General features: G+C 44.9%; 1 protein-coding gene across 1 annotated transcript in view; it reads right to left on the bottom strand.

Annotated features, from left to right (window-relative positions):
* Nucleotides 1–7516: 7516 nt before the first annotated feature.
* Nucleotides 7517–22158, bottom strand: part of TMEM256 (transmembrane protein 256) — a 51047-nt gene continuing 36405 nt past the window's right edge. Inside the window, exons 2-4 of the mRNA XM_069644437.1 lie at nucleotides 16819–16856; nucleotides 16167–16247; nucleotides 7517–8357 (exon numbers count right to left, since the gene is read on the bottom strand). Of these exons, the coding sequence (XP_069500538.1) occupies nucleotides 8214–8357; nucleotides 16167–16247; nucleotides 16819–16856 (263 nt within the window). The 3' untranslated portion in view covers nucleotides 7517–8213. The remainder of the gene's footprint in view (nucleotides 8358–16166; nucleotides 16248–16818; nucleotides 16857–22158) is intronic.

The following is a 22158-nucleotide window of genomic DNA, read 5'->3' as shown; positions in this document are numbered from 1 at the left end:
TAATGTTTTTTGAAGGGAAGTTCGCCCCTAAATGAACTTATGGCCTTGAGTTGATGCCTGGTAGGACAGCTAAAATCATGGATAGAATTGAGGGTATAATATGGAGACGGATCCTTGGTATTCCAAATGCAGTGCCATTATCAGCAATCAGGTATGAATTGAGGTATGTTTCACTTTAGGCCAGAATGCAATGGCGTTTATTGTCATTATACGCTAGGAATATGGACCAACTCCTAAAACCCTGTATGAGCTGATGGGAAAATAATTTGAGCTTTTCTGTAGGCCTGGTAGATCTTAAGGATACATGTGAAACTATCCTCTTTAATATCGGCTCAAATTTGGAAACTTTGGTCAGTAATCCAATGTTAACCAAAAAATCATTGCTGGACTATGATTGGATCCTGACCACAGATGCTTTCCATTCCTATGCTTCGATGAGCCATTTGGCCCACGAGCATAAGCGTCGAGGGTCCCTCTCCTTAATTCTGCTCCAATTCCCTAACCGTTACTACCGTGGGCTGATATTAATGTTAGGATGGAACCTTTTAGAAACTAAGGATATTATCCTTAGAAGGAAACAAATTATTTTAGAAGAAACTGGTTGTGGGTTCTGTCAATTAAAACCTGAATCTATTAAACATCTTGTCCTGGAGTGTGAATTACTTAGTGATTTAAGGAATACATTTCCGGTGACACTGAGTGATTATCAATTGGGATGCAGTATTGATACGGTTTGGAAACGCTGTCTTAACATCCAAAATGTACATGAGGGTCTCACCCTATCAGGATTCATCAAGGGCATCAATATGGTGTAGACTGCTGGTGGCAAACCCTCATGATCAGATAGGTAGACCTGGGTTTAGGATTGGGAGAATTCTAGCTTAATCTTTGGGGATAACGCTGAGCCCTTAGGTATTTTCTCCAAATTGGGTACTCACCTGAACCTATGTATATTACGAGTTTAAACATCTAACCTTAAATAACTGTGGCTGTTTTAAATAGCCAATCCGAAAAGAAGAAATAATGATTCCAATGTTTAGCATATACACTGTCATTTTTGATGTTTGATTCTTTATTTCATTTTACTATTTAATAATGATAATAAATTGCATGATGTAATATGATCTGGTTCGAAATATATTTGTAATGCATTTTACCTGTCTGTGAACTTGCCTTCAATATGTTGTTCATAGTATGATGAATTCTTTTTTATTTCTGTGTGTTCTTTTCTTGTCATTATTTTCAAGAATTTGTAAAGGTTTAATTAAACCAATTGCAATAGAAAAATATTTAAAAAAACACAGCAAACACAATAGCCCAAGAAATATGTTGTCACTGACAAGAATATACTTGTCCCAGGAAGTAGGATTTCCACACCCTTCATTTTGCTTTTCCATCTCTGAGATTCTCATATCCAGCTGTTTCGAGGATCTCTACAGAGGATTGGTGGGTTTCAAGCCCTTGCAGCTGAATCTCCATCCCATCCAACTTTTCGTTAATTTCTGCCACCATGGTAGCAATGTCGGCTCTCTTCCCCCCCCCCCCCCCCCCCCATCTCCTCCAGGATGGCCCTGATATCGCTTTTCGTCACTCCCCTCCACTGCAATGTCCGGTGCGCTACTCACTGCCTGGTCCATTCTCACCTCTTTGTTCACCTCCGGCAGGTTTCCTAAATTGCTGCAGCGCTTCCTTCCAGCTCATCGAGCCTTGTGTCTCTGGCCCGACAATTCCAAGACTCTATTCCAGGTGAACTCCAGATGGAGCCAGCAAAAACAGAATGGGGCATCTCCTACTCCCAAGCACATCAAGTGTCCCGTCCTGCATTCTCCCCAGATGTCTATGGCCCCCTCTCCAAGTCTATGCCTCTGTGGCCGCAGCACATTCCAAGGGGCCCTTTGGATCCCGACCCCACATGGTCTTGTGCCCCACTCCAGGACTCCACTGACCTCCATCTGCACCTGTGGGCCTCTTCCAATGGGCCTGGGGCAGTGAGAGGGACCTTGGCGCATTTTTGCCTCTTGCCTTGTTTCCGGTCTGCAGTGTCACGCTGGGGGTCCTCGAGGCGAGCACCCCTTCTGCAGCTGGGTCTCCCTTGCCTGCGCTGCACCTGGTCCATCGCTGAACTGTTCGTCATGCTGCTCCTGTCACTCCAAGCTCAGGTCAAGCATGACTCCACGTTTCACCCGGCCTCCCTATAGCGATCTCCACCGCCTCCCAAGGCACTGCTTTACGAGGGCTTCACAGCACGCCCAACTCGATCTCTTCCTCCTCACCTCCGACCTCCACGCAGGGGGTTTTCCGGGTTCGGGTCTGCTCACTGCCTCGTGTGCTGTGCAGAGTCTCCGTGAGGAGGAGGGTCAGTCTCTACACCTGCTGGGTCCCAACACCATGCAGTTGCTTCACTCCAGGCAGTCTGTTCCACCTGAAATACGTCCCGGTGCTCCTCTGGTTGCCAATCCTCAGTACCCCATCTACAGGTATTCGGGAGGGTGCGTGTTGCCATCTCCCTGTTCAAGTGTTGCGAGGGGCTTTGTGGAGCATCACTAGCAGGCCGTAATCTTGCTGATATTTTTATAACTCTGTCTCCTCATTAATTATGTGAATTTTGGGCACCTCTGAAAAGGAATTTTAGTGTCCTTCCTCATCATTATACTTCGCTGATAATGAAGGACTACATTTTGAACCCACAAAACACCATCATATGGAGTTTTATGTGCCTTCAATGAGATTCTGAATAGTCGTTTCTGTACCTTATAAACGGTGACAATACCCCGCCTCAGGATGCATCTTACGTACGTTATTGGGTCTTTACACTGCACCGCAGTAATTTGCGTGGTCTCTTTCCACTCCTTTGGATGCAAGATAGATTTGCATTTAGACTGATGCGTGCAGTTCAGAAACTACCCAGGTCTGTGTGCGGGTCTATTTCTAGATGGTTCGTGTCAAGAGCACTTGAGGCCTGTGTGTGCAGAGCATTGTATGCCTGCAGCGAGGGGATGTATTGTCTCGCGACTGCAATATATGTTTGCTGCAGAGGTGTAGCGTTCTGATGTTTGGTGTCGGTTGGGAGGGTTGTGCAACTGCAATGAGTGGGGGGCTTATTTATACATATTGGGTTGGAGCATGTTATGTTATAAGAATTTCTTAAGCGCGCGACTACCCAGAGGTATCTTGGCGCTAGAGAGTCGGGCAAGCACCCACAACAATGACCCAAAAGAATGGAAACGCTTTCCTAAAAGCCAGATGATTGGAACGTTTCTTTATAGGAGGTGGTAACTCGTTCCATAGCCTGACGGCAGCAATGGAGAAAGCCCTGCCTCCAATCCTCATGCGACGATAGGAAGGCACGACAAGTAGATCTGCAGACGCCGATCGCAACTGGCGATTAGGATAGTAACATGTAAATATCGCTCAAAGGAAATCGCATAGAATCAAATACTTAAGAGGAGACCCATTTCTGGATTAGCAGCTCAGGAAATACAAACATGTGAAAAGATAGCAGGGTTCGAAATTGAGGGGAGCTGGGAGCTATTTAGCTCCTATATATAGCCTAGAGGAACCCGACACCAATAGCTACCAGGAGCTACTTTTTGCTCCCCAAGCAAACTGATGCCACATAAATATACCGATAGGACAATCAGTTCATGGGTCTTCGATTTTCAATAAACGTGCTGTAGGAACCTTCTAAAATTCATTTAAAACTTGATGAGTCAAGGAGTACTGGACAGAACGTTACAAGAGGTAGCATTTTTTCCATCACTTACTTTTAGTCTTCTTGGGTTGCCATCAGTTTTAAGTCACTGGGCCTCATTCCGAGTAGGGCGGTAAGGGTTAACGGTCACCGGTAACGAGACCGGTGCCATTATACCCTTACCGCCCTACTACGAGTTCCCTTTGCAGGTCCTTCTTTAACGCCTGCTTTTAGCAGGCGTTAAGGACGGGACCCGCAAAGGGACTTTAGAGCTAATAACGGTACCGTAATCTATGGTACCGTTATTAGCGCCTTCCCCATTCCCATTGAGCCCTATGGGGGCTCAAATGGGAATGGGGAAGGGCCTTGGTGAATGGGGAATTACCGGTCCCTCCAACCTTGGAATGGACCGGTAATTACTCCATTCACCAGGGCGGAATCGGAATGAGTTTGGAGGCAGCCATGCCGCAAATAGCGGCGTGGTTACCTCCAAACTCGGAATGAGGCTGTAACGCTCACCTGGTATCCACGGGGACGTCACTCAGCCTGTTCTGACCTCTTACGACCTCAAACCCTTCCCTGGAGGCTATTCGACTGGAGACTGGGCCTGAAACACAGGATTGGTAGAGCTTAACTCCCTATTGTCTCTGTGTGCTTGAACCTCTTCTTCCCCGGGGTCCAACCCTTCCCTTTGATCCACAGCTCACCTTGTTTTCTTGGATAGTGTGCTCTCCATCCTGCTTTCAGCACAGGGGCGTGTTGATTGATGCAGGCTCGTTGCTGCCTAGTTACTTCACTGGCAAGAGTCCGACAGGTAAGTATAATGAGTCTTTTGAACAGTTCTCTAACTTTGTTCCTTTCCTTCCTTAGATGATTGGCAGCGTCCGGGGATGGCTGCGTGCTGCTGAGATGAGTAGCGCTGAAGGTGAGTGAGAGCGCGATGCACTCCTTTCGTATTTGCATTGAACAGAGTTCTTTTTGTGTCTTTTTTAGGTGACGCAACGTTTTCAGCGTGGATGCCGGTTATGAAGAACAAATGCGGTGGGTAAGCGCGGTATGCAGCACCTCTAGATGTTTCCACGCAAACCTGAAGTGCCTTTTCTCTCTTGCAGATGCATGGGAAGTTCCGGAGACAGAGTTCCCCCAGAGCAGCTGGGATTCAGGTAAGCGTTTGAAGCTCGTACAGTATTTAAAAATAAGCGAAGATTTGCAGAATGCTTACTAATGCCTTTTTCCTGTTCTTTTCCCTTTTTCTTAGGAAGCAGCGTGCCGGGATGGGAATGACACCGCCGAAGATGCCCGGAGAACAGAAGGAGCGATGAATGATGGGCAGAAGTGCCGCAAGGTAAGGGTGTTCTTGTTCTTGCAGGAGCTGAGCGCAGAAGACAGATGCAGGCCTACTGGAGACCGATCCGAACGCGGTGAGTGTCACGCTGCAGGTGCAGAAAACGCAAAGCATGTTTCTCAGTCCGGGTGTGGCTTAAATAGTCTCTGGGTATCCCAGGTGTCTCTGGGCTAAACCACACCCAAAAGTCTAGACCGCACATGCAGTTCTGGGAACCGAAATATGTGGGGGCGTCCATCTTGTCCCCATCAATGCACTACAAGTCCAATCCCTAATGTTATCCTATGGGAGTGAGTGAGTCTGGTGCCACAAGCGCCAAGTCTGACTCCAAGTGGATCTTTGGAGGGATGGAGAGGCCCTTTAGGGCCATGTAGGTGATCGTGGCCTGGCTCCAGCCTGGCATCTTGGAGGGCTGGGGACATGAGGGGCAGGAATCATGGCAGAGGCCCACTGTCTTGAGAACTACTTCTTGAGACTGGACTTTCATGGCACCTATGTCGTGAGGAAAAACTCCTGTTCACAGGAAAATGCAGACTTCCAGGAGCTAACTCCAGATCTTGATACATACATTTCAATTTTGACACCAGCATTTTCCTGTTGAAAACATTTCAAGTTCATTGAAAAAGCAAAATACATTGAAACTCTTAAACAATAAATGTAACATCATTCTATGGTTATGAAATGTTTACTTTTTAATATTGCTATAACAGACAACGCATACATACACACAAAGAGTGCAAACATAGTTCAAATCAAACATTTACAAAGATGATTGCAGTAGATAATGAAATTAGTCTTTACCAAACAGCAGAATACTGAAAATTTTGATATATTCTAGCATCCTTTAAAAGGAAACTGAAAATGGCGTACGAGAATCAGTGTTTAAATTGATTGAAACAGATTGCAGTTTAATGTATAAGGAACTAATAATAATAATAACTACAGATGGTTCTGGCAAGCCCCAATTCTGGAGCTGGCTAGTACCGGTTGACACTTCAATGTGTTACAGTGAATGCACCTTCTTCAGGACCACTTGTATATCATTAATAAAAACTTAGGTGTTGTGATTAACTTGTGACTGACCAGCATGTGTTCTCCGCCTGCTTTTGTGAATTTTAATTAGAACACTTTTGTTAAAGGGATGCAGGTTGAAGATGACTATCCTTGTCTGAAGTTTTGATGCCGGGTGATACACACATATGCAAGAGTTGCCACCATGAATACCTGTTTGGAAAGTTAGCAAGTCAGTTTAGACATTTCCACTAATGAACCATGGACCCAAAACACATTATGTCCAGCATTCTCGGCTTCGAAGCGCATTAACTATATCATGCCAAACAACTTAGAAATGTTGATCCCTACTAGTCAACTAGAGTATTCAGACCGACAAGAAATCTGAACATTGTGATTTACAAAAGCCATTTTCAGCAACTTTTAGATGCTGCTTCACATGTTATCATTTGAAGTATTCTGCGTCTGTAGTAGACAATACAATTAGTCAATAGCAATCATCTTTGTGAATATGTTTGGCTTGAATTATAATTTGGTTGCTGTTTGTATTTATAGCAATAGGAAAAGGTTAATTGATTGTAAAAATCCCTAGTGACCAAATGATGCACCATTCAATGTTTTAAGTATGTTGCTTTCGGAATCTTTTGAGTAGGAATAGCGTTCAAATATTTCACAGAATGTGAGTGTTAGTAAGGCGTGCAGTCCGTGTAGACCTTGACTGGTGTGGTAATGTGGATGCCCTGGTTGTGGTGCACTTCAGAATAGGTAATTGTGAGAAGTCAGAAGAGTCCCTGGAATGGGTTGGTGTTCCTAGCAGTGAACAGCGTGCAGTGCTTGTTTCCAGATTACATTGGGGGCGAGACTGGGAAAGACATAGCGGAGGGAAAAGGCAGTAGTGGGTACCATATCAACAGTGCACTGAAAGCAGTGGAAAGGCCACATATGGTGGCATCGTTTTCTACCTGATCAGAGCCACTTCTTCACACAGATCTTCCACTACACTTTCTGAAGTCAAGATTTTAAGCCCCTCACTCTGCTCAAGGTGCTGCCTAGCATCCCTCACCCACACTCCATTGTAGGAATGCTGCCCAAAAAAAGTTAAACTGTCTTGTGCTATGTATGTAGAGCTGCAATTTACTCTTCAAGCTGGTTCAGGGCAGTGGACTTAAACGAAAGGTTAAAATGTTTTGTATCCCCCACCCCCTATATGATCTATCCCCTGCCCTCCGCTTTGGGAATGCATTCAACCGCTGCACCCAGAAATGAAAGTCATTAGTAGACGGGACTGTATTGAAAATACATACCTAATCACAGTATACGGCTTCAGGAATGTTCAAGTGTGGTTTAAAAAGAAAATCTTTCAATTTGAATTTATGTTGCTGCTTTGTATTAACTTGTTTTTTTCATGGTTTGATACTTCAATAACATTAGTTGCGACACCAAATATAAAACAAAGGTTGGATCAAAAATACACTAAAGAGATTTTATTACTTTTATGAAGTGCGATTATGACAGTCGAAAAATTTAATATAAAAAAGGCGTCTCTCCGGCTCCAGCATCATCTGAAAACTTGATAAACTCTTCAATATTTAGCAGAATAGTAAATATGCTTTTCAATTCATCCCAAATAAGCGAACATGTAGGATTATGGAATGCATTGTATATTCTGGCTGCATAACCCAATTCATTAGCACTCAATTCTGTCCTGCAAAGGGGGGCAAGAAGCATGAGGCATTGCCCGCATTGTCACAAATAAACACGATCGGAGATTGCTAGCTCATTGCGAAGAGTGTCCTCGGATTGGGCTTGCTCATTCTTTGATTCGAGGGAAGAAAAATAACAGAGGAAAATAGTCTATAGAGGCCCAAGAAGAAGGCCTTGTCCCACAGCCCTATTAGACACAAGCAGGTCTTTGTTGATCATCAATCATGAATTTTTCCAGGCAGAGTACCAGCAGCCACCACGCTCTGCTGGGGACCCTGGCGTGTAGAAGGCTCTGGACATTCACTAGCAGCGAAGGCAGTATGGATCATGATGTTCAGGTAGTGCATCTATCAGGTTCCTGGAGAACTTGTTGGTGACTTGCTTGGGTGCTTCGATATCGTTCTAGTTCACACATCCGGACGACTGGAGATGAATCCTCCCCTCACGTCTTCTCCCAACATCTCAGAGGGCCATGGCCAGCCAGCCCAGGATCAGGACTGTCCCACCCACAGGGGCCGCCTGCCTGAGCCTGGGGTCCTCAGTGATCGCATAGTAGTAGAAGGAACCACAGAAAAGGACCATACCAGAGGTTAGCAATGAGCCGGCCTAGAAGAGGAAGAAGTAGAAGAGATTAAGTGACAGTCGATCAGGGTAAGCAAAAGCAAGAACCCCATATCGTGATATTAGAAATCCCCAAAGGCCCATAGACAAGGTTTCTGAACACTGTTCAAGTTATCATGACTCTAGCAGTTAGTGGATAATCTCAAGAAACTCGAGGGGAAATGCAAGTCGCACTCTGGAAGGTGTTGCTATACATTAGCAGTTAGGGTCCGAGGAACAGCTGGTTTTTAATGGGAGGTGTCCTTGGGGGAGAATTGCAGCCAACATAGGTAAAAAAAATCTTGTAAAAGAGAGACACTGCAAGAGGGCTTGTGACAAAAAAAAACAATGCACTTGGGCCTTCAGAAGCAAATGTGAGGCATAGTCAAATACTTTTATGAGGGAAAATAGAACACTTTAAAGACCACTGAAAGCCCCAAACGTACACGTGTCTGCTATGCAGACAAACCATTCAATTGTGGACACCTGAGGCTTGGAAAAGTAATGCAGCCGACAGGAGAAATAGGACAGCGCCACAAAGAGCACACGCACACGCACACGCACACGTTCCCCCGTCCCCCTCCCCCACACAACCTACTTTTCTAGGTAGAGGTTTCAGCCACGCTGAACAATAAAATACTACTCCACACAACCAAGATCTTATAGCCTCTTACTAGTAAGTGTGGCAATCGTGAATGCTGCATGTTTTACCTCTCCACACTAATGCAGGTGTTGCTACGGAAACCCGGTAAAAAGCCGCTGCTTTTGGGTGGTGACAATTACCTTCATACTAATGAATTGTGTCATTATTGCATATGGTAATACCGCATGTGCCCAATAAAGTCCAATGGGACCATCAAAAACAACTGGGTGGCGCGACTCAATCATCTGGGCCGTCTTATTACTGCATGCATGCACGCATGCCTGGTAATACCGGCAACCCTGTAATGAGACCCTTAGTCACCACAATTTTCACAAGTTTTTCTGTTGATGAGTTGGGTGGTACACAGTTGAGCTAAATTGGTATGATAAATACATAAAGTAATGAGTACCTAAGCAAACTGACTGCAAGTTTCTACTATAATGAATAATTACAAAAAAAGCATATCGTCATAGGACTGAGGACTGGTTGGACAAGTGGTAAGGCAACACAATACGTACATTCTTAAGAAGTATAAGTAAAACTCTTTAACAAAGACATATAAAGCAGTAAGAATGCACTTTGAGCATGCATCCATTTACTATGGAATAAGAGCTAACAGTGATTTTGATACTAAAGGCACAGCCTTTATAAACCATGTACGGGCTAAACACTGGTTGAAAATGAGGTGAAATAGAGCCTTAAAAAAAGTCCACTTTCTATTTCCACAGACGAATGACATTTGAAGAGGAACCAGACGCCGACCAGGAGGAGAGTATCCTATACTGGCAAGTAATGACCACCATTTCCTTAAAGACACAAACATGAGTAAGTTTAGAAACATTGGGCTTCATTACATGTTCAGTGATGGGAAAAAAAAGTAGTGGCAATTCTGTTACTGCTACTTTTTTTGCGGAAACGGAATTACTGCTGTTTCTCCCTGACCGACTAATTAAAATTTCGCAGGTGAAGGGGAGGATTTACCTCCAGCAAAAACCTGGGGGTGAATCAGCCACTTCACTGCCAAAAATTTGCTGACGGCAAATCTGCCGAAAATCCCCTTAGAATGCCATCGACTACCAAAATAGGGAATTGACACCACTTGCAATCCTATGGTAACGCCACGGGACCAAGTGGCGGTAACGATAACTGAGTTTGGAAGCATTTCGGCAGATTTACCACCAAACTCGTCAGGAGGCCCATGGTCTCTTAAAACTCTGCATATTTTGTGCCAGTACACCCCTACACAAGCTCCACCCATTGGACTTCATGACTAACTCTAGATTACTTTCTCAATTGTAACACTCCAATCGATTCATGTGCACGTCTATATTGCACAGGAAGACAGTACATGCTCAGATGATTTGGTTTAGTTCAGAACGGAGAGAATTGGTTTTATTTAGTATTATTATAGATAATGGCTCTTGAAGAAGCCAGATAGTATGAAACAAGTATTAGCAAGTAGTAAGTGCACTGAATTTGGCAAGTACATTATGTTGGAATATGCAAACAATCGCACAATACATTTATTTTCTAAAAGAGATTTACAAAGCGATACAATAAACTACTGGATTTTACTCTTGGATGGTTGTTGTTTCTCCTATCAAACATTGGCAAATATAAATGGTGGACTTGGCGCAGAAGGGATTCTCTGCCTGTTTAAAGTAAACAGTGCATCAGGCTGAAAGGGCAGCTGCTCCCACAAGCCTTCACCTACCCTGAAGTCACAAAAGGTGCCGCTCTTTAAACCCCATGACTTCTAGACAGTGAAAGGGCACATTACAGTTCCCCTGCCTCACTCTTCATCATCATCATCATCATCACATTCTTAGCTACTTGAAAGCAGTCCACACCGGGCTACAAGCAGACTTCAGATTTAGGGGATGCTTTTTTTCTAACCCCAGAAAAGCCATTCCCACTGAACACTGTGACCTCTTAAAATGGCCTCAGCTCCCCATATTCTTCATAATATTTGAATCTTCCAGGAGGAGGGCCTGGAATAACATTTCTATCCGCCATTAACTCGGCCGGGGTAGGGGCTGTGAAAGTGGCTTGACCGCCATACTATCTCAGCAGAGCTGCCGCAAGGATTTTGATGCCACGGCCTCCATGGCACGGTCCAAGTAGAGGCACAAGTATTTTCCATGTAACATTTTGAAACGATGTCTCCTAGAGTGTTCGTAAATATTTGTGGCAGTAACAGCAAGCCAGAATCAGCATTTAGAGTCAGGAGTACAGCCTCCCCTTCATGCTGTGCAGCAGGATCTCAGCATCCCCAGGAAATAGTTAATGATCCAGGATTCTTTTTTTAGATTCCACTCCATGCTCTGGAAAGTTTATTTTGGTGTTCACCTTGCTGTTGACTGGAAGTACGGGCAGGGGCTTTCTAAGATCAAGAACCTGAAGCAAGAATATTAAACGGGACATGGGACACAGGTGCCACTTGCGAGAACCCGAGGGTATTCTCTCAAATAGACCTTGGGAATCCCTTATTCATGTAGACAGGGGAGGGCTGGCGCAGATTCCAACCCTGGGGGTGGACGAGTGAGGGAGGATCACCTGGGTAAGGGATCCCGGGGTTGTGCTCGGGCAAAAGGATCAGGTGAGATGCAGTTTTATGCTGAGGAAGGAGAGGAGAATGAGATCCCTAAAACCTTTGTAGGTAGCACTACATCCATCTCCCTTCTTCTCAATGAAGCTCCTCTACCACCCATACACCTCTGATAATTCATTTCCGAACACCCAATTTACCTTTACAAAACACTACCGTTTTCACAATCCCCTCTGTTCAGTTCATGATTCCGGCTGTCCCCGTTTGTTTCATAAGCCCTACCGATCGTGTCCCTCTGATAGTCACATTCGACTGGTAAGTCGTAAAATTACAAACAACTACAGTTCCCACAAACCCTCTTACTCATTGCACAAACCCTACAAAAAACACCTTTCCGAGATCACCAAATTCCCTCTAGTACGAGGGTTATAATCTCGGGAGGATAGCTCAGCGGCAACGTATTCGCCTTGGAAGCAAGATGACACAGAGCCACACCGATTCGATCCCCGGGTCCGCACTTAGAAACCTCTGGGTCTTAAGCGCGTTATAAATAACCTATCATATTATATCATACAATACCTCTTCCTCTCTATATCTAATACTCTAACGCCCCCCCCCCTTTCTGACACAAACACTCCTGCACAACACAAAAGTCAATGGACTAACACTAGAGCTGTTTACCTGACAAGTCCTGACACAAGAGTCAGGCAATTAACCAGAATTCCACACACACCTGATGGCCCTTTCCCTTCCCCACAGGTATAAAAGGTGGAGCACAAAAGGAGTAAGACAGTCAACACGACGTGAGAGCTAACTCAGCATGGCAGTTCAAGAGGAGGAGAAAGATGGTGCAGACCGAGAGAGTGAAAAGGAGAGAAACGACCTTCCCCTTTCCGACCAAGGCCCGTGAAACCTCTGCAGAAGGAATTTTAAGATTCCAAACAATGGGCAGCGCGTGTTGCAGCAGATGTCAACGGTACAAGAGACCCTCCTCCGCTGATTACCAAGTCGGGGAGAGACACTTGTCTCTGTGGACCAACCTTGACTTCAAGGAGAAAGAAAGCAAAGCGGTTCATCACAACCCGTGAGCAGAGGCGAGTGTTGATAAGAAACCGAACTGTGTCAAACGAAAAATAGCCAACGGCTAACTTGAACTTTGTAAAGCAAAAATATACTATTGATGAAAGAGGGTGCTAACCAGCAACAGAGGAGTCCGGTACTACGTGGATGCTCACGCAGGAAACTCTGGGCGATTTCCTGATGGTAGAAACTACCGTAATCAGAAAGCCTTGGGAAAAGGCGAGAAGAGGTCAAAGTGTTCATACAAAGGTCTTGTAAAATCCTCTGTACTGTTGAAAGTTTTGCTTCCTCTCCCCACCCACTCACTTACCTCTTTCTCTGCTATCCGAGATGTTCAAAGTACAAATATCTTGAAAATTATGTCTTGAACCCAAAAATAGTGAGGCAGTGTAGTGGCGTACAAAATGTAACGTGGCTGTCTATGCTGGAGTTATACTTGCCCCCCCATCTCTCTCACTTCACTTCATTATTTTCCTTCTCCCCTTAAGCATAAGAGGATATTTATTATGTGGTGTGTGTCAGGCAAATGGTTTGACCCTGTTCATAACATGTCTTTTTTGCAGTTACTCAATGCTGTGGCTCAGCTCAGGCCTTTTGGCTGCCTTTTGTGAGAAAGGGCTCAAAATCAAGGGGTCGGACTCTCTGCTTCACACATTGAAATGACCAAGTCCGCAACCCTCCTTCAATGGGGCTTCCTTCGTTTGAGAGACAGCTACTTTTCCTCCCTTTTAAACACCTTGCAGTGACAGTTTAGGTGTTTAGCCCTACAAAGCAATACACTTACACCTACAAAGTGACAATCTTAACAACCATCCCTTCTGCTCGTCATTTTGATGAGTTGAGGTCACTTATTTTTCCCCAAACCTTCAAACCCTTATGACACAAAGTTCTTGGGATAGGTTCTTCTGCGGCTTGTTTGTTTTTCATATTAACCAGGAGATTGTTCTGCCTGTATTTTTTCCTGCCTCTTTTGAAAGGAGAAGAATCTGCACCAGTTGAATGTTTGGAGAGCTCTCCTGATATAATTGGACAGAGTGCCTGCAATATTTTAATCATGTCGGATTCATCTAGACATGATCTTCGACCTTCCACAACTATAATGAGCAGATGGGTACAATTACTGAGCCGTAGGAGGGGTGTGAGGGAATAGTCTTGTGCAGGATGTCTTCAGAACCGGTCCTTTCGAGTTAATCAACCAGTGGGTAGTTGCTACTTGATCAGAGGTGAAATGAGTTCCAGTGTGATGATGTATGTTGTGCTGCTACATGGGGTTTGTCTAGCACTTATTTTTCCCTAAAGGATGAGGGAGGAAGAGTATTTCAAATCTTTTTTGTAATGGAGGTTGTTAGTTCTCCCATGAAGGTGGAAGTCCAGTGTAAAAGCATCTGGTATCTAGTTCCAGCTGCAGGTCACGTGTAGTGCTTTCCCTAGATAAGGGCTGAGTGAATATATACATTTAAAATGGGATGTGTAACCTTGTCTGTAGGCACGAAACAATACTGCTAATCGTGCAAGTTTTGTGCAGGTGGTCATAACTGGGCGAACCAGCACATTCAATGTGATAAGTGAAATGTACATTTAATGAAAATACACCTAGGGAAATTCGATTCACATAGGATAAGCAATCTGCATTGGGATAACAACACAGAGGCATAGTGGAGATTGGTCAGTGTCTCCGTCACATGGCATTAGTGGCTGGAGAAGATAAGGGTGGCATCAGACAATATGGAGCATCTCTGCTAGTGTCCAAAGTCTTTGCAGAACAGACCGATTTTACAAAATTCTGAAGAGGAAAAGGCCCCAATTACAAAACACTGCATAAGGAGTTGCTGCGGGAAAGAGAAGAGGAACACCACGAGTAGTGATCTCGCTCCACATAGATTTCATAAAGGCCGCTAGCAGGGGTTCAATGTGGAGGTAAAGGCGATGCCACACACACATTTAAGGTTTCCCTGAACCAGAGCTCTTCCTTGAAACCATCTTCGGGCTTCAGTTTTGCATCTAGCATTTCTCCGATCAGGAATGGTGGCACGACCCTCTGCAAAGCTCAATTATTCCCGGTGTAAGTGAATCAGTTGGCTGCTGGAACAATAAGAGTACACTCGGCAAGCTACAGTGGCAATAACATCCCTGACGGTGGCCTCATGCACCCACTGTGGGAGAAGCGTCCTTCACAAGGTGGCAGGCCTGTTGCCATTAGAAAATACACGTAGGCAGAGGAGGTAATAAAGGACAACCATGTCAAGACTTAAGGGAAGCAAGTGTGACACAATATCCTGCCCTCTCACCAGTGAGTTGAGAACAGGACTCCCTAAGGGTTTAATCCTGCCGAGATACGAAGCCTCCGGGGAGATCAAAGCCTTAGGAAGGATTTGGACTCCCTAGCTCAGAGGTGCTGAAAAAGACTTACGTAGGGATCAGTGAATGAGTCCCTAGCAAGGGACTTAAGATAGTCTTACAAATATAGAGTTCAAATAGAAGGCAATATAACACCCCAAATGGTCCAAGCAATCCAGGTTCTTCTCAATGGGATAAAAAAAAACTCTCCCAAAAAAAAAAAGTCCAGAAGGGATGTGCGTTAGTGAGCACTCAGAAGCATCTTAAAAAAAATAAATGAAAAAAAAGCATAAAATAATCTTGTTTGCTCCGAGCCATACCTCATAATCTGTCCTGCTAGCATTCCCTCAAGGCTAATCTAAAAGAACGTGCACGGGTTCCTGTCCTGAAGGTGGTTCAATTTAAAGTACTTAATAAAGAAAAAATAAATAAGTTACAGAAGAGCAAAGATCTATAAATACACTAGCGCTCACTAACGATGTTTAATGTTGAGTTTTGTGTGATCTTTTAATGCACTGCCCACCAAGAGGGGCACTGAATCCAAGTGAAAAAAAAAGGTACATCAGAAGAAAAAAAAATCTCCTATACCCAATGGAATGAAGAAAGCTTTTTTAAAAAAAACATTAACATTTTTCGTAAATCTTATACTTCGTGTATACAATATTTTGTACAGGGAAACAGATATTCACATATTAGTTTAACAGTATACATCTAGCGAACAGGCCACTTCTATAGCGCTGTAGGTCAAAAGAGCTACTTAAAAAAAGCAAACGGGAAAAACAACGATTTAGAAAACTGTTCTGTGACCGCACAGCGCTGTCTTTCTAAATCGAACTGTCAGCCACTGCGGCGCAGAAACGGAAGTGGCCACGAGGGAGAACGGGTAAGTGTGTGTTTGTGTGTAAGGGTATGGGAGGCAGGCAGCGGGGGCTGAGGGAGGGGCGGTGAAACTCCCGATTTATAGCAAAAGGGGCAAGTGAGGATGGGGGGTGGATTCAAGGAAATGTCATATTTTCTATTTTTGTAGGCCGCGTAAAAAATAGGCCCAATAAATAAATAAATAATCGAAAAACATGACAGAATGCTTCATAGATATTCGAGATCTTCCACTACCTGAGGTGTTCTAAATCAACAATAGCTCCCCACTCCACCTCCCCTGGGGATACAGAACCATTGAATGAAACAAAAGCCAGGCCTGGACACTTACCAGTAACGGCCTGCGGCAGTGCGGCACAGCCAGCAGAGCCAGGCTGTGAAGCATGTGGTAGCGGTTGGATGTTTCATACAGCTGGAAAACGAGAAAATGAGACTGTAACAAGGACGGAGCATGGCACACAAAAACAGAACAAATGGGTGGCAGAGAGTGCCTTACTCTGCCGGCGGACATGGAGAAAATCTGAAGGGACATGGTAGAGCCAAGGATGGTCTTTATACTGGGACTACTTGGGATAATTTGGAATCCCCAATTTATTTGTATCTAAATTCACTTTCCATACATAACAAAAATCCAAGCGGGGGCATTTGAGTCCAAGCTTCAGCTAGAGGTTGAAGGCACTGCTGCACAAGATGATGCATGTGCAATGCTACAGTGTGGTGACACTACTCCCACCATACTCTAAAGGGTCTGTTAAATCTCCAACAGTGATCCACACAAATCCCATACTATCACCCACGACCGCCGGCCCCTAAGAAAACCAAGGTAAAAATGAATGACCGGAGTCATCAATGGATGGCAATGATCAACAGAGGGACCCCCTCATGTCACAACACGGGCCACGCCCATGCAGTTTAGGACAAGGAGCTCCTCACGTGGAGGCGCCTTAAAAAGGAGCCTGTGATAGCAAGAGCCCCTCACCTACCTGTTTGAGGTATTCATCCTTGTTGTTGATCCGGAATCCTGCAGAGTGGAAGAGATAGAAAATTAGGAAGCAAATATCAAGGGCGAGTGGAAGTCGCTGCAGTAACATTATATCCCAAAGAACACGTTATCTAATGCCCACCTCCCCCATTAAACATCCCCTCCTTCAGCTTCAGAGCTTTAGACGAGGATGTATGTTTGTAGGTTTATCCCAGAGGAGACCATTCCCCGGGGTCTTCAGAGAGGTCTCTTATTTGACACCGTAAATGTCCTACTGCAGCTTTATGCTGCTTATATAGTGCTTAGATCGCTCAGAGTCTGTTTGAAAACGCTGAGGGAGTAGGTCAGAAGGGTACAACACAGGAAGGAGAAATGAGGCATGGGAAGATGGAAACATGCTATGGAGGGCCACGTAAAGGTTTTTTGGAGTGGAGGAAATAAGACAAATGTGGGCTCCTCCCGCCGATGGCCATCCAAAGAAATTAAGGGATCCAAAAAGCTCTCTTGGTCCCCTTCTTCATCAAAGTCACAATCTGTGCTTTGAAATGCTGCCCTGGTAGCGATCAAAACAGTCATGGAAATCACATTGCATCCCCTGGCCCATTTCTTCCGTACTGAAGACAGAATAATAAGCAAGTGGCATTAAAAGGGCAATATTAGCAGTTCACAAAGAGGAAATAAGTGTTCCGGCATATGAACACGACACATTTTAACGACAGCAGATAAAAAGAAGATCCAAGACTGGTAGTATAAATGTACAACATAGATCAGTATCCACATTGAAAACTAAAACAAAATAATAATAATACAAAATAAAAAAAAAGGTACAAATGCCCAAGCACAGATTCAGAAGTGAAATTGAAGGTCATGAGGAAGGTTCATATCAGAGTCAGGTGTCTTAATGATTGGACAAGCCTTGGGTGGTGTCAGGGGCTTCTCCCTATGAGGTCAAATAATTACACAGAGACAGATAGTAGGTGGTGTTCTGTTTCAGAAACAACTTTTATTTTTTGTAACTTTTGTTTCTTTTCTCTTAGTAAAAGGATACTTGACGTCTGTTCAACCTTCCAGCGCTTGAGGTTCTATTTATACAGGAGTCTTGTAACGTTCTCGGGTAACTCTCTAAATCCTTTCACAGACTCTTCGAATATTCTTCTTTGTTCCTTCTGAGCAGAGAACTATTATTTCATCTTCTTAACCCAATCTGTTCTACTTTGCCCGATTAGTTCCCCTCTTTGCATATGTTCTTCATGTTGGAGGGCATCTGGTCTATTAGCATATTTCCTCTCTATTCACTTTCAGTGTTTATTTGCAGTCTCTGAAAAGTCTTTATGTGTCCTTTCCTCCTTGTCTCTTAATATTCAATTCGTATTTATTTACTAGTGCCCTCTTAAATATCATGCTGGTTAAAATTTGCTCCCTTCCTGAAATGCTCTCGTAAACTATGCAAGGCGAACATTCCTACGTGATCATTCACTTCTTCCTTTACTCTCTCACATCAATATCAGATGGCCTGTAATGAAGTCGTAAGAAATACTGACTCGTTTTCTTGTGTTCCGTTTCACTGTTCGATTACAGGACTTCAGACTTCCACGTACCTCTTTGTATGCATATATGACTTTCGTTACGGCTTTGACAGCTCAGCTGTAGTCAGGCTCAGCCGGCGTGCCGCCTCCACTCGGCTCTCTCTCTAACTTCCGCAGATAGCTTCTCAGAGAACTCAGCCCTCCACTCATGTGCGATGAAATGGACCTCCTAAGCCAAGCAGCTGACGAGCTACCCGGGCTCCACTGGATGGTGCCGTATCGTACGCGTCATCTTCAAAACAAACTGACAGCGCGTCTCGCTGAACGATGAAATTGACGCCAATGAATGTCTATTTCACAAAGCGATTATATCGCTCACAGTAACTTCACACGATGAACTTCATATAAGCGCAATGGCGCAGCTGGACTTCTCAATTGTTTTATTTTTTACGATCTCCTCCGATCAAGGGACTCGTACGTCCACTCGTAACCGCCGTTATGGATCTCCTCGTCCTCCGTTTCCTAGCAACCACACAAGACATGGAAAAAACAGATGTTATCAGAATAATGTACCCAGTACGGTTAGAGACAATCACTCCTTTTAGACAGATAGTTAAAGTTAACCCTTTAAATAGCCGATCAGCCTGGTATTGAGTCAGTTTATATACCCTATCTGAGTGGCGTTCCCAGAGTAGGATTATCACATAGTAGGATTATCACAGGTGGCAAATCTCATGCAGTGACATTTCTATGCAGAATATATTCAAAGTGCAAAATCTGCACTTGCCACTAGCCATTGGCTAGTGATAATGACTCTTTGTGTGAAAGAAATGGTGTGCTATGTGTACGTGTAGAATTGAGGTGGCAAGTGGATTTTTAAGACCGGTGAGTAGCTTTTCAACTTGACCTTTTTACACCAGATATATTTATTAATTGTTGCATTGCAAAACTAAATTGCTGTGAAGAAATGTTTCTCCTCGGAATACTGCCTTTATCGCCACATCAATCACTGCAAAAACGGGGGAGGGGGTAAACCGGTAGAATGGTGCTGAGTCAACACTGGGGCAGGACTGGGCTGCAACATTGCTGCAACTGTGTTCCGAGTGGCCATTTGCCTCAGCACATGGACGTGAGAGCGTTTGACAAAAGTCAGAGCCAAGCAGTACAAAACTGCAAATGGCGGCAGTGTTCCGAGTAAGAAAATAGGACGCGTTTGGACTCTTGAATGCTATAACCCTTCCCTTCCATAGACTGACTGTAGGAAGTAATTTCTGTGACCATGGCATCTTTTTCCCTTATTGAACATTTCAGCCTAAAAACAAAGGAATGAAAATATAGTCATTACACAATTCAGTAGCCTACATACCGGACCCCTTAGTAAATAAATTGCAGCAAGTGCATGCACAACGTTATGTAGTTGTTTACGCTTGATGGATATCTCATTGGACAGGGCTGCAGCTGCAGGGTCATGACGTGCGTTAAAAATTGGTGAAAGACGGATATTGTTGGATTGATTTGAGGAGCACCAGCTTCTTTATGCTTTTGGCCCTGAACGAAGGTCTAGTCTCCCCGTTCACAGTCTTGTGCCCCAAATGTTTAGTTCTGCATCGCTGCCTGCAGCATCTGTGCCCGCCTCTACACCTGTGGCCTGGGATTGGTGTCCTTTCGTAGGCCATTTGACACGAAAGACATAGCAAGCCACCGCCATATGAGCTGAACTTCAGCCACACCGGAGCAACTCCTTGAAAGAGAAAGGCAAAAAAATAAGATTTTTTTTTTTCATGTGTTAGGAAAGATTTCTTAATTGTGGGTAATTTTCCTTCCATGTGGCAACCCCTAAACTTTTTGCTGTTGTTTTCACCATGATTTAGACTTTGCCAGACAAGTGCAGCCTTCTGCCGCACTCCTCTGGGCTTTCGCTCCATTCTTACAGGGAAACTGACATGCCCTTAAGACAGTCAGTACCGGGAAACGTTGTTTTCCGTAGTTTCTTTATCATGTTGCAGCTTTCGCGCAACATGGCACAAGAGGGCACTGTAAGCTAAGTTACTATTCTCTTCGGGTCTTTAGTCTACTACAGGCCCTAGATACTCTCTTGGGATTGTTATCGAATGGTGCAAGTGAATCACGGACGGGACTGGTGGCAGCGATCGTTTCTTTGTGTTTTTGAGCTCCTTTTGGTGTTTAAGCGCGTTTCTCGCGCTTAGCCCAAAATGGTGGCCTGGCCCCCAAAATGGCCAGACCACGAGGCTCGTTGTCCTGTCCGCTGACCGTCTTGCCCCCTTCACCTTCCCCAGGTCGAGCCGACCCGGGGCCTTCCTTATTTGGGCATGTACTTTCCTGCAAAACACAGATGCTTTCGCGGGCTTCTACAGGCATTGTGTGTGCCTCCAGGATGCGGGCTGGGATGTCTGGTCCCAATACAAATCCTGGGTGCCAGAGAGTCTAGGGTGGTGTGAATGCCTGAGACCTCCCTGGTCCGTGATAGGTCCACGTATGGTGTGAGTGTTTTGTGAGCAGATCTCCCATTGGGTCCCCTCCGTTTTGGCGCAAAGGGAACCGTGCATAAGAGGGGGCTGGAAACACCACAACCATGTCGAACTCCTGAGTTCTCACGAACAAAGGAATACAGGAGCCAAGTATCCTGCAACCACGAGGCTAAACCGAGGAATCGCTGGTGACCCGCTGAAGGACTGCTCCTCTGCACTGCTGTCGCTTTGTGAAACCCTTTCTACCTCGGATCGAACGAGAAGGCCTGTACTGGTACTTCGATCCTTGGAATAGTGGGAACTTTTCTCGGCATCTTCACCATCTCCTGCACGTAAGCCCTCGGAAGTGTCTCTGGGCCATCCAGAAGACTGACCAGCCTACCCAGGAATCTTGCTCTGTAACCGCCGTCAGGTTGTGTTGTATTACGAGTCCTTGTCACTCTCACACGATTCGTACACTTGGCATTCCCAGGTCTGAAGTGAGTAGTGTACATTTGGCTGAAATACACATGGCCGCTCCGTTGCCCTGCTGTGTTAACAAACTGTGCGGGTTCACTGCGTTTGGGACGTCCTCAACTCAACTTCTGCTGCTGCGGAATCTACACGACGACGAGACGTCCCCTGCTCCTATCTGAACCTGCCAGCACTGAAACTGACGTGGAGAAGCCTGGGTCTGCCTGCATCGGGGACCGGTGAGTAGCATCGCTAGGAACTGGTCGCCCTCCTGCAGTAGCCCATAGCTTTTCCCCGCTGTGTCTAACAGCACGCATTTCCGTACTCGCGCTCTGCTTCTGCCCCCAGTGGAGGCTGCGCTTGAGTCACGGAGCTCTGTTCATCTTCATTCGTTCATCGAACTAAACTGCCTGATTCCCTCGAAGAGACTCCCCTTTTGCCCGTTGGCACCAGCGTGTGCAGGTACTTTTGAGCACAAGGCTCCACTCTTCGTAGGGCTTGGACTTCCTTTTAGATAGGTGCCTCTGAAGGCGGACTGGGTCTAATTATTATTTGCACTGCCTGTTTTCCTCCTCATCTAGGTGGTCTACACATTTTGTGCGTCTAACTCGTTAGACTCGCTTGTATTTGTATATATATTGTATTGGTTTGGTATGTGTTGGTTTACTGGAGTTTTATTGTGATTTCTCGCTACGGTCAATGTTACAAAGGCCTTATAATAAATGTGTATATATTTTTAATATAACACCTGCTTGGAGTAATGTGTAAGTGTCCTTGCTTTGTGTGCTCATTGCGGGCTTTCAGTCACCCTCACCCTTCTTGAGACCTAGTCTTGACCGCCGCGATCGCTACCTTGATTGGTCCGGCTTGTCC

Source organism: Ambystoma mexicanum, chromosome 1p (assembly GCF_040938575.1).
Source record: "Ambystoma mexicanum isolate Mex_15411 chromosome 1p, UKY_AmexF1_1, whole genome shotgun sequence".
Lineage (NCBI taxonomy): Eukaryota > Metazoa > Chordata > Amphibia > Caudata > Ambystomatidae > Ambystoma > Ambystoma mexicanum.
The sequence above is the reverse complement of the archived record's forward strand: the minus strand, read 5'-3'. Positions and strand labels throughout refer to the sequence as shown.